At 35.5% G+C, this 12,753-nt stretch overlaps 2 protein-coding genes and 1 pseudogene across 5 annotated transcripts; 2 read left to right on the top strand and 1 right to left on the bottom strand.

The window, feature by feature from the left end:
- Positions 1 to 489: 489 nt before the first annotated feature.
- Positions 490 to 4,861, top strand: LOC131006076 (uncharacterized). Of its 3 annotated transcripts, XM_057933219.1 has the most exons (6): positions 491 to 795; positions 924 to 1,185; positions 1,502 to 1,587; positions 2,287 to 2,339; positions 2,463 to 2,554; positions 3,527 to 4,861. In XM_057933219.1, the coding sequence occupies exons 5-6, from the start codon at positions 2,479 to 2,481 to the stop codon at positions 4,408 to 4,410; spliced, it is 960 nt and encodes a 319-aa protein (XP_057789202.1). In that variant the 5' UTR covers positions 491 to 795; positions 924 to 1,185; positions 1,502 to 1,587; positions 2,287 to 2,339; positions 2,463 to 2,478; the 3' UTR covers positions 4,411 to 4,861. The 3 variants fall into 3 exon arrangements, with proteins under 3 accessions (XP_057789204.1, XP_057789202.1, XP_057789203.1); XM_057933221.1 differs by lacking the exon at positions 1,502 to 1,587 and having other exon boundaries at positions 490 to 795; positions 2,464 to 2,554; XM_057933220.1 differs by having other exon boundaries at positions 924 to 1,587.
- Positions 4,862 to 4,990: 129 nt separating this feature from the next.
- Positions 4,991 to 7,710, top strand: LOC131006077 (uncharacterized; annotated as a pseudogene).
- Positions 7,711 to 8,586: 876 nt separating this feature from the next.
- On the bottom strand, positions 8,587 to 11,536 carry LOC131006075 (bidirectional sugar transporter SWEET17-like). 2 transcript variants are annotated; one of them, XM_057933218.1, is made up of 6 exons: positions 11,310 to 11,536; positions 11,192 to 11,228; positions 10,911 to 11,118; positions 10,612 to 10,773; positions 9,372 to 9,491; positions 8,587 to 8,796 (listed from the first exon to the last, which is right to left on the bottom strand). In XM_057933218.1, exons 1-6 carry the CDS (start codon positions 11,341 to 11,343, stop codon positions 8,641 to 8,643), a joined length of 717 nt encoding a protein of 238 aa, XP_057789201.1. In that variant the 5' UTR covers positions 11,344 to 11,536; the 3' UTR covers positions 8,587 to 8,640. The 2 variants fall into 2 exon arrangements, with proteins under 2 accessions (XP_057789201.1, XP_057789200.1); XM_057933217.1 differs by having other exon boundaries at positions 8,587 to 9,491; positions 11,310 to 11,519.
- Between the last annotated feature and the right edge of the window lie 1,217 nt (positions 11,537 to 12,753).

Raw genomic sequence — 12,753 nt, 5'->3', positions numbered from 1 at the left:
ATTACTTCTAACATAGTATAAATTATATGTAACTTATCACATTTATATAATTTACTATATATTATATGAATGCATACAAGTATGCGAATATAAAGTACGGTATACCAATTGAATTTTTTCGATTTTGATAATACCGATTATTTTGGTATACCGTTAAAGTGCGGTATACCGAAATTCGATAAGGTATACCGAAATAAAGGTACGGTAAAGGTTTTGTATATTCTCCATACCGTATTTAAGGTATACCGAACTAAGGTATACCGTATGTAAAGGTAAGGTAAAGGTATGAATTTTCTCCATACCGAAGGTAAAGGTAAGGTATAAGGTATGATCGATTTAATAAGGTATACCGTACCGTGCCACCCCTACTTGTAACTAGCAAATTATAAAAAGGAATAATCTCCATATGATTTGCCACTTGTAAGGTGGCCACTTGTACAAGTGGCATGAACCATGCCAAGGTAGAAAAGGAATTCCAATTCAATTCTCTCTCTCTCTCTCTTCATTTGAGTGATTTTTCTTCTGTCTGTACAAAAATCTGCTTCTGAAACGTGAAAGTTTCCATTTTTGTGATCAATGCCTCTCCCTATTTGACATATTTATACACACGCAAACCCCTTCACCGATCGCACCGTTTGAATTCCTGTCTGCCCCTATCTTCGATTTTCGTTTTGCTTCCGCATAATTTTATTTAAAAAAGAAACTTTCTTGATTTTATTTCGCGCTGTTGTTGTTCAAACAGTAAATAAGGACTAATCCCACTTTTGGGATTATGCATTAAGCGCGAAATCTGAGGTGCCAAACTCTAATTTCTTTTGACTATTATGTTGAATTTCATTTCGTATGAATTGGTTTTCTTGATTTTTGTGTATTCAATTCATTTAACTTCGAATTTGTTCTTGATTGTTGTTGCAAATTCTCAGACCAACAAAGTCCAAACCCTAACTATCTGTCTCTATTCAATCGTCCGATTTGCCCGCCCCCCAAATCCGCCACGCCGCCTCCCCCGGTCCGACGCGCCTCCGGCATCCTCCCCCCGGTCCGACGCTCCCCCGGCCGCCCCATCCCTGAATCCGCGTCTGCTGCCTCCCGTCTAATCTCGCCCGCCCCTGAATCCCAGTCCGCCACGCCGCCTCCCCCTGTCTGCCGCGCCCGGCGTCTCCTTCCTCGGCGCCTCCTAGTAAGGTTTGTGTCTGTGTGCAGGTTTAACTTTCAAGTAATATTCATGAATGAGAATGGAGTAGTGGATTTTGTTTAATTAATATGCTTATATTTTCTCGAAAATGGTTTTGTTTGATTAGTAAAGGTTCACTGTATTAGGTTTCTGAGCAAGAAAGCCATACACAATTTAAATAGCAACATCACCATCGGGACATTGAAAAGAAAGAACATTGACATTCTATGTTCTTTAAGAATGATTTACATTTACATCTTATATTCTTTCGAAAATAATTTGCTGTTGAGTCACTGGAGTTGTATATTCATGATTAGTTGTGACTAGGCACTTAAAAAAAAAAGCTACTAAAAATTTGAGGGAGAGAGTGAGAGAGCGCGAATGAGCTCCCTGTTCTTGCAAACACTCGAGAGGTATGTCGATTCACTACCCTTAAGAGTTCGTATGTTTTGCGCTCGTTGTTCTGTATGTGTGAATCTATATTAATCAAGTAAAATAGATCTCCATGCATCAATTTCATTGCTCTGTTTGATTACTATCTCATAGGGTTTTTGGGGTTTAGGGTTATCGGTGTAGAATTTTGCTTTGATCCAGCAAAGAACAATGCTGTTGTCCACCATACAAAATCAACCTTTTAATACGCAATGCGAGTTGTGTCTGTGCATCCAATTTCGTTAATTACTTTTTATTCCGAATCCTATCGCTGATTCTAATTTATTGCTAAGAATTTAAGTTTTTTTGGATGCTCAGCTGAACAGAAAATCTTCAAGACCAGTGTCAACATGCCCTCTATTTTCTCTTTTCATATGCTAAACGAGATTTGTCAGTGGTTGTATAAGTAGGAAATATTTGGTTTAGTTTTTCTCTTTCCCCCTCGTTTTGTTTTTTCTGTTCATATTGTCTGGTGAATGGGTGAAAACCTTGTTTCATATGGTAAATGGAAGTATAAATCTGTCATTCAGAAAAAAAGGATCTCATCTCTTATAAAATCCGGTTGGGAAAATTAGAACATAGCTAAATAAACTCAGCTTCTTCAGTACACACGTTTAATTTTATTTTATTTAAAAAAGAAACTTTCTTAATTCTATTTCGCGCTGTTGTTGTTCAAACAGGAAATAAGGACTAAACCCACTTTTGGGATTATGCATTAAGCGCGAAATCTGAGGTGCCAAACTCTAATTTCTTTTGGCTATTATGCTGAATTTCATTTCGTATGAATTGGTTTTCTTGATTTTTGTGTATTCAATTCATTTAACTTTGAATTTGTTCTTGATTGTTGTTGCGAAAGGTTTGAAGTTGCGATCATGGAAGGCCGCAGGAGGCATAATAAGTGGGATAATTATAAGAGACCACATCATAAAAGGCCCCCCAAGGGAAATTGTGAGTTCTTGATCTTGGATTTTATTTTACTGTTTTTAATATTCCCCCCTATTGGGTAATTAATTTTGCAATTTTGTGTTTCTCTAATTGACTCTCGCTGAATATCTTGTGGTTCTAAGGTACATGTGGCTTTGGCAAGTAGGTGTTTTTTTGTGGTATTGATGTTTTCGTTACGTGGTTTGAGGGTCCACAATGTTAAATGGAAATATCAGCTTTTGTCAAAAAGAGGTTGAAGAAATTGATGTTTTACAGTTTAAGCTTCTCTTGTGCTGTATTTATTTTTTGTTTGCTTAGCCTGTGAAAGTTATGTGCTTGGCTTTGAATGATTATTCGTTTGGCTGTGGCAGGGGGGTTTTGCCTGTTGTCTTTTACATGTTTTGTTAGTTCTGTTGCTGTAGTGCTATCTTTGTTCCTTTTTCTTGTTTAGTTTTTTTTCTGTATGCTATTTGTGGAAAATTGGGACAATGGTCCTTACATTTGGTGAACAGGAGATGGATGTTTTTGAACTTTCTTGTTATGTTAATATACCTGCATTTTTGCTCAGTGTCTTTTTCACAACTCAGAGAAATGTTTTAAGCTTAAGGGGCCCCTGATTGGTGGGAATTTGAACTTGAAATGTGTAAATGAGTTGGTTCGGTTGATGGTGCTTGTGCTTGCTCTCGTTCCTTTTGCATGATTCGGTCAGCTGTCTTGTTGGTTATACGTGTACATATATGGTTCATAGAGGTTAGCCTTGTACCAAATTATTGCATTGCTGTCCATATCTAGTCATCTATATTTGTCATTTTCTAGCTATTGAGGCAGTGATCTACAGTCGCACTTATATGTTCTTGTAATTGGCTCTCGTCTCTGTTATCACGGCATCGCCATATAGTTGGCTGTGTCTAGAAGATCTTTTGTTATTAAGGTTTTATGCATTTTATGGGTGTGGAGTCTCTCAAAAATTTAACCTTACTTTGGCATTTGCTACAGGCAGTTGGCAGCCTACTGTGCCTTCATGGGAGAAAGAATTCTGCAGAGTGATTGGCTCGATGGACTGGGAGACACTACTGCAGATGAAGAAGTTTACACACCTCTATGAAAACGTGGTAAAGTGGGACGACTCTGCAGGTGAAGAAGCGTTCTCCAATGCTAAGAAACGTTTCTGGGCTGAAATCAATGGTTTTCCCTGTCACGTATCACTGCCCGATCCGGATCTCTACATCGACAATGTTGATTGGGATTCAGAAACCGATCCTGACCTGCCACCTGATCTTGAGTCCGAGCCTTTGAATTCTAATGCAGACGAAGACCATGACCCCGTTGTGATTTTTGGCGATTCCCTCTTCCCAAACCAGGCCTACTCAGTCGTAGGTTGGGGCGATGATGATGAAAACTTCAAAGTCCCAACTAATTCATCCTCAGGTAACCATGGCCCCCCTTTGATGCAAAACTGGGGCTATTCGTTCGATAACGGGGCTGCAATTGGATGGCCGAGTTATTACAACAACGCTTGGCACTTGGGTGACGTGAATCCACCATCTGGATACACGACGTGGGGAGGCAGCTGGAACAACGACTGGGGTTGGAACTACTCCAATAATAACGTGATTTACGAAACAATGGACAACCAAGAACAGGGACAATGGAACGAGAGGAACGCTGCCAAGACCAATGCTGGTAGAAACACGCCATCTGAGAAGACAGCGCCTAGAGTTGAAGGGAACGAGAGCTACAAGAATCACCCGAAACAATCTTCTGTGGACAAAAGGTCGAATTCAAGGGAGTGGAATTCTTTCAGCTCTTGTGCACCTGCCAGTCATCACGCTGCAATAACAGTTGAACAGACATGGAACCAGCAGAAGTCCATTCGATGAGAGCAGACAACGAGGCCTCACTGGTTCATTATATTCGATTCTGTTTGTGCTGTCAACCATGAACGTTGGAGGTCGAGTTTAGCTAAAGGGTAAAATGAACATGGAGCTGCTCTCCCAGAATTTTGAGTATAGTTTTCCTCATTTGGGGGCTTGTATCATAAGCTGCCACCAAATCTTTTTTCGCCTCTTCCCCGTGTTCAACTTCATCGAGATGTTCGTCTTTTCTTGGTACAGGTACCGTCTGTATAGGTGTATATCCTCATCTTATTCCCTATTGTAATTTACTGCAAATGTGAGCTCCTTTTTCCCCCTTTTGAATGTGGTGTTAGTGTACCGATGAGTTGTAGATTAGAAGAAGTGAGAGGTTCGGATAAATTCCAAGTTCTTTGTGCTAGTTGTATTTGTTTTTGTCAATGTTTTGGCAATATATACATATTTTTCTTGATTCTTATATGTTACATGGGGATGCTCATTGAGCTCCTATTTTGTGCCGTTGGTCATATATACTTAACATCGTATCTAATGTATTTGACTAGGTGCAGCATACAGACATATGTCGATTATCTCACTTGCTTTTTCTTTCTTTTTTTAAGTAAAGAAATTTCACTATAGAGGATTTGAACCCAGAACTCAGGGCTTGGGCATTATCTCACTTCTTTTGGTTTGGTATTGCATTACATTTATAATTCACATTTCACTTTCATTTTCAAGGTGTAAGGAAATTCTCACTTTGCAACTCCTCTTATTGAAAGAAAGTAATAATACATATATATTCTTGAAAATTTTATAGATCTTCTTTTGTGGGCACAATTGGGTCTCCAAATTATAGATTATAATATATTTTAAACTTTAAATTAAATTTCGAAATGGACAATATGGCCTGTCAATTTAGTTGAAGGACATCGAAACAAATTAGCATTTATGTGGCCTGTCAGTTTTATCGGGTTTTTCGTTACCGTGAGCTTGATTCCTGTGGCGTCCAAGTATGTATCGCGAAGGAATTTATTTGGGTATGATATTAACAAGAAAGGCACTCCCGATGGATCCATCAAAGTGTGAGTTGAATTCTTCACCTCTCCCTCTCTCTCATTGCAGAATTGTCAATTACGAATTTCGTAATTATTGAGCTAATTACTTCTAATTGTTTTATGAATTCTTCTATCGCGTTTCTATTGTTTTCACTGCAACTGTTTGAAATATCTTATTTCCGAAATTATCCTTAATAATGTGGGATTTTTTCTTCCTGTTTTTCTATTTTGGCACATTTGATTAGATTATTGAATGATTGCATTTAATGTTGTGCAGGCCAGAATCACTGGGTATTGTAGTTGGGATTGTTTTTCTTGTCGTGGCAATCTTGTTTCAATATTTTAACTTCGCTTCATATTCAAATGTAAGTAGCGTGTGCTTTTTTTCTTCATTTATACAACATCTTTCCCCTCTCCACATTCATTTCAAAATGAATTGGATGCCATAGTTAAGAGTGCTTTTGTTTATTTCAATGGTTGGTTGAATACAATGCTGCTTTAGCATCAATTTGCTTCATGATTCTCCTTGGGTTTGTTGATGATATGCTTAGTGTCTCTCTTCATTACTCTCATAACCATCTCTCATCGCTGCTTATTTCTACGTGATTATGAAGACAGGAAGTTAGTGTTGCCATCTATTGCTGCGCTTCCCTTGTTAATGGCCTACGCAGGCCACACATCTATAATTATACCGAAGCCTCTTATTCCATATGTTGGGGTAGAGATTTTAGATTTAGGTAACCTATTCTGCTTATAACTTTCATTGGCGAGTTCTGATGTGATCCTTCCGTTTTTCTTGTAACATGACGTTTTGTGGACAGGGTGGATATATATCAACATTCACGCTGGTATAAACAGGCTTGAAGTTGGACAGAGTGGTTATTGCATGTGCTGTAAGCCACAGACTTTGTATGCGTGTATCATAATCTGACTTCACCGGCTGAATCTGACTGCATCATAATTGCAGATCTTGATACACAATGTCGTGCAAATTGGAGCATCTGCAGATCCTGAATACGAGCAAGCACATGCTTTCTCCATTTACCTTACACAGCCTTTGCTTGCCACTTCTCTAGCATTGCTTTCTTACAACTGGTAATGATGCCTGCAACTCTTTCGGGTATAGTAAGAAGCCCTCTGCTTGCTAACACCTGATATTTCCTTGCATCTTTATTACAGGTATCCCTCGTCAGTTTTTGTTGGCGACACCTACACTTACTTTGCCGGAATGACCATGGCAGTGGCTGGCATTTTAGGCCATTTCAGGTCTGTTTCTTCACTTTGCGAATGCTTATTGACTTCATAATCCTTAGAACAATGTTTTTTTAGTACATAATGGGTTTTACGGGATAAAATTATGAATACAAGACCTAACCGAGTGTATGAGATCTGTTGCTGGAAATGAGCTATTTTCTGCTTGTGGTTTCTTTCCGAGGTTATTAAATCATTATTTGAACCTTCAACTAATATATTAGTTGGAACAATTCTTTTCCAGTGAAACACTTCTGATTTTCTTTGCGCCTCAAGTTCTCAACTTCTTGCTATCACTCCCTCAGGTTATCTCTCTCTCTCTCTCACACACACACACACACATGGGCACACTCTGCTTTGCTCTCGCTTATGAAGCTGGATATAAGAACAATGTCAAACCATTTCTTTGTACAGCTGGCTGGTATTGTACCTTGTCCACGGCATCGACTGCCTAGGTACTCTGTCCACTGCTTTCCTGTTTTCTTATGTTGTAGGAATATTCTCCCTATATTGGTGCGTAACTCATTATTCGTGGTGCTCAGGTTTGACCCAAAGTCCGGCCTACTGACCGGAACGAATGATGGTACTCTGGTGAACTTTTCTTAAGACAGTTCGGGAAGAAGACAGAGAAGTCTCTTTGTATTATGTTACTAGTTTTCCAGGTAACAACTTCCCTCTATTATGCCATGCTCAATCTGCAGATTCTTTCATCTTCTCAATCATCCATTTCACCCCACCCAACACACTTACCCTTTTCTTGTGAATGTTAAATCTGCAGATTCTGTCGCGGTTTATAGACATGATTTATTAGAATTTCTAGTGTTGGCTTCACTTTAATTGCTATCTTTGAAAATATGCATTGGTAAGAAGTAGTATTAAAACAATAAGCATTGCTCGACTTTTGCTGATTGTCATCATCAGTTGCTATTTCCATGTGTTAATCCAACAAATGATTCTGATGAAGTAAAATGTGTCGTTGAATCCGGTTTCGAGTAAAAGTAGAGTAAGCCTTTTGCTGATAGATTTTGCATTTTATCTTGAATATTGGCGAGAGATATTGTCAGAAACATGTGTAGTTATACAAGAGTAGCTGATCTTTTTGGGTATTAAGGAGATTTTTGGAACCACAAACATCTCATTTAGTGGCACCCCTCTCTAATATATATTATTATATATATGATTCCCAGCCATTAAAAAGTATCTCAAATTTTTTGAGAATTTTTCATTTCATTCTTTACCTTGTGATGATCATTCATCAGAAAGGAAGAATGAAAGACATTAGATATTCATCTAATGTGATGGCCAACAAAATGTGGATCCTTGTGTATGTTTGTTCAATTTTGTTTGCAAGCTACGGCACAGAAGCATTCATCGGCATGACTTGATGTTTCTACTCCTCGTAGAATGATATTCTGCAGCAGCACGTCTTAAAATATAAAATATTTTAAGCCTTTGATTGGATATTTTATTATAAAACTCTTCATTTATATCAAGCTGATTTCTTACGCTTTCCAATTATCTATATTTTTCTCCTATATATATGATACGAGAGAATACAATAAATGAAGAATTTAAAATAAAAAAATTTGGCATTTAAAAAAAAAAGTTCAATATAGAGAATACAATAAAATAACAAAATCTTATTTTTATTTAAAAAATAAATTAAATAAATCATTTTTTTTTTCTATCAAATTAGTTAGTGGGTGGCTATAATGTGACTGCATAGATTTATTACATCAAATAGATAATCGGTTGGTCATATTATTAATTATAGGAAGTGTGAGATTAATTTTCCAATAACAATAATTAATATTGTATGACAAGAGTCATTATCTAAGTATCAATTGATGTTTTCTTAATTATTGTGCTAAGTGTCAACAATTAATTAAGCAAGATGTAAAAAAAATGTCTATAAGTAACATTTCTTCAATAGGTGTTACATAATGAATAATCAATTGTGAGATGGAATAAGGAGTTGTTGGTGATGTTCACATCTCTCTTCCAAATCACCAATTCCACTATTTGATTTTGATGACTTTGCTTTTCTATACATAGCATAGAGTACTAACTGCGATGCTCCGAGTACAAACCCCATGCTATGCGGTACCTTCATTTATATACAACACATTATGCCATATTATCTTTTTCAATCATAATTTGCATCTAAAAAAATAAAAAATAAAATAAAAAATTGTGAAGTTATCGAGCCAAAGGAGATTCTCTATCTCAAAGTCTTATATCACATGCTAATAATTTACTCAAAGGTATGAAATTCTAACTAATATGGAACCACATTATTCAAAGAATTCTAATTTGAGAGGGTTAATGCAAAGAAAGGAGTAATTATATATAAATACTTGAATTGCTATTTGCAGAATATTAAATTATTTTGATTTTTTATATAACTATCAATTTTCGAAAAATTAATGTCATTGTGCGTAGCTGAAATGAAGTAAATATTCAACTACGTAGCTTAGTACATCAGTCGTTTAAGCTATCTAGACATTTCAAGCGTTCACCTCAATATTGATTAGTGGACAATTGACAAGCGCGTGAAAAATCAGAATAACTAAAACTTCGTGTATTTGGAGGAAGAAGTTTTAGTTTAATGTGATGAAAATTCGTGTATCTAGACACAATTAACAATGTAAAAAAATAAAGTAAAGCAAATAGGAGACTTACTAGGAGAAAAATGTCACGAACTAACATGGCATAAATAGCCCAAATAAGGCCGTTGGCGCAGAGGCAAATTGAGAGCAAGAGTGGCATGTATTCCACACTCTTTGTCATCACCACTTCTTTCTGAAAAATATTAATAAGTTGAGTGTTATCACACATAAAAAAATATACTTTTATTTAGATAATAAAATAATGATTTTTCAATTAAATAATAGGCAGTCACTGTACAAAAAATATATATAAAAAAATGATAAAAAAAGATTGTTGGTGCTATAATGAGAAAAGTGAGGGCTGTAAATAATAGTATAAGCCCTTAAATTTAATGAAAGTAATAGTATCATAGAATATTGGCCCAATTTTTCTCAAAAAAAAAAAATATTGGCCCAATATATGTATACAGTCATACAGAATTAGGTCCGGCCCATATACTCCATATGATTTTATTTAAAATATTATGCTCATATAGTGATATATTAGTATTATTACATGCAAAATTCTGCTGACGTCTAAGAAAATAAGAAATTAACCGAAAAAGTTAAGTATTCGAAAATGACAAAGATCAAGTTCAGTTAAAAAAAATAGAAAATTGAATACTCCCTCTGTCCCACGAATCTTGACACGTTTGGTTTCGACACGGAAATTAAGAAATTGTAAATTAGTGTTTTAAGAGTGTAGGTAACAAAGTATAAAAGTTATAAATAGGAGAGAAAATGTGATAAAGTAGGAGAGAGAATGTAATAATTGTTACTATATTTAGAAATGTGTCAAGATTCGTGGGTCGACCCCAAAAAAAATACGTGTCAAGATTCGTGGGACATAAGGAGTAATTCGTAGGATAATTTAAAAATGAGTAGATTTGTTAATTTATGGATTAACACACACAAAAAGGAGAGAAAGCAAATAAACAATCAAAGTGAATATATATATATATATATATATATATATATATATATATATATATATATATATAAGTGTGACAACACATTCAAATTAGTCGTTATCTTATCTTTGAATAAATAAATTTTACGTCTAGATCGCGTTTGATTAAATTATCGAAACCTTCTAAGATATATATGCAAAAAATTAAGAATAAAAAATTATCATTCATTGCACCTAGCTCCAACAAATTAAAATAAAGACAGATATGCACTAGTTCAAGCTTCACTAAAAACCTAAAAATAAAAATAAAAAATTGATGCAAGAAAATATAAAATATAAAATAAAAATAAAAATAATTTCTTACCATGATAGACAAAGGGGAAGCGTAGCGAAGAAGGTTGAAACATGCACACAGAAACCCAGTAAAACTGATGCTCGATTCTCCCTCCAATTCCCACCCACTCACCCATATCGCCGCCGCCACAATCCCTACATCCATCACCGCCGCTACCGCCGCCGTCCTCACCTGAAACCGCCGCCGGAAAATCACTCGTATTGTAAAATATAATTTTTTTTTATTTCAGCTAAGCATTTCATCAAGCAGCTGCTGCTCAGATCTCAGAAAACCCCCAACTTCTTATTGAATAACAAAATCGAGCTTACCCTAGCCTTCGGAGGAGCAAATACGAGATAGAGAGAGAGATAGACGGTGGAGATAACGACGCCGGATCCATTGACGGTAGTAAGCAATGCATCTGGTTTGATGATTCCGTAGTAAGTCCACAGCGACGCATTCAGCACCATACATATGTATGGGAAGCTCGAGAAATCTTCGGTCGATCGCTTCTTCACTATCCTCGCGAAAGTTCCTCTGCAACAAGCACAATCGGGATCCTCAATTTCGAAAAATTCCGATGATATCAAGAGATCGAAGATGAACTTACATAGGCGAAAGCAGAATTAGAAATGCGGAGATATTACCTGAGAAAAAATGAAAGCAGATACGAAGAAATGATTAGTACGAGATTTGAGGTTGATAAATAGGAATTTAGCTTGTGTTACCTAAAATCCCCAGCAAAAAACTGAGCTCCGCCATTGTTGTTTGATGGAAATAGACAACAATATCATACTATGATTGTATACAGAATCGCAATAACCACTGCTCAATAAAAAACAGTGTATTTTTCTTTTTTCTTTTCAATTTTTTAAAGAAACAACAAAAATTGAAAAAGAAAACATCTTTACATGGACTAAAATACATGCATATTAAAACACAAAAGAAAAATTGTACTCCCTCCGTCCCATTGATCTTGTCCCATTTGCCTTTTTTTTTTGTCCCACCATCTTGTCTCATTCTCTCACTTTATCACTTTCTCTCTCCTACTTTATCACATTCTCTCTCTTTCTCTCTCCTACTTTATCTACACACTTAACATTATTAATACTCTCCTTAATAACCGTGCCCGAGCCAAATGGGACAAGCCCAATGGGACGGAGGGAGTATAATGGTATAATTTATTTTTGGGTTATTAGCCTGTAAATACACGAACTTTTATATTTTCTGAAATTTAACATGATTTTTATTTTTAGCCCACAAATACACGAACTTAGCATTTTTTTTCTGATTTTTGACATCGACAAGAAAAAACTCTATTTATTGTTGAGGTGGAGGCCGGAATACATGACGTGGAGTCGTGGACTACGAAATATGCGCTTGAATAGAGTAATTTGATTAATTATTTTGATTAGAGAGTGAATGACATGGTATACCGGTCTTCACGTTAATAGTAAATTAAAATTTTTTCTTGTCAATGTCAAAAATCACAAAAAATGCTAAGTTCGTGTATTTGTGGGCTAAAATTAAGTCGTGTTAAATTTCAAAAAATATAAAAAATTCGTGTATTTACTAGCTAATAACCTTTTATTTTTCAATAATCTTTCTCAATAAAAATGATCAAACAATTATTTTAAAATGAAAGTATCACAATATTATCAGAGAACTGAGATCTACAGTTTTATACAGTTAAAAATAATTATATTTTAAATAGCGGTAGATATGAAATTGGCCAGCTTGATCAGCCGCATCACATGTTTTAAGCTCATGAATTTTTCCATCGCGTCCCCCAGAAGGCCAAAAGTCAAAGATATTATTCCCTCAATCTCATTAAAAGTAACCTATATTCTATTTTGGATAGTTCCATTATAAGTGGTTCGTTTCCATAACTAAAAAAAATTTAACTCTTTAAAAGTATGGGTCCTATCACATTTAACAAATTTACACACATTCTCATTAATTCTCATGCCGAAAAGTTTTGAGTCACTTATAATGAGACAGAGGGAGTACGTATTTCAATTTTATACCACTCCACTAAAATAAAATCCCATTTTAAAATATAAATTAAGAATTATTTCAATCATAAAAACATAAAAATTAAATATAATCAATTAATTACTTTATTGGAATAATTCAAGATTTCGAGTTTTAATTCCATAACAACAAAAAATA

The sequence above is a fragment of the Salvia miltiorrhiza genome, chromosome 1 (genome assembly GCF_028751815.1).
Source record: "Salvia miltiorrhiza cultivar Shanhuang (shh) chromosome 1, IMPLAD_Smil_shh, whole genome shotgun sequence".
Taxonomy (NCBI): Eukaryota; Viridiplantae; Streptophyta; class Magnoliopsida; order Lamiales; family Lamiaceae; genus Salvia; species Salvia miltiorrhiza.
The sequence above is the reverse complement of the archived record's forward strand: the minus strand, read 5'-3'. Positions and strand labels throughout refer to the sequence as shown.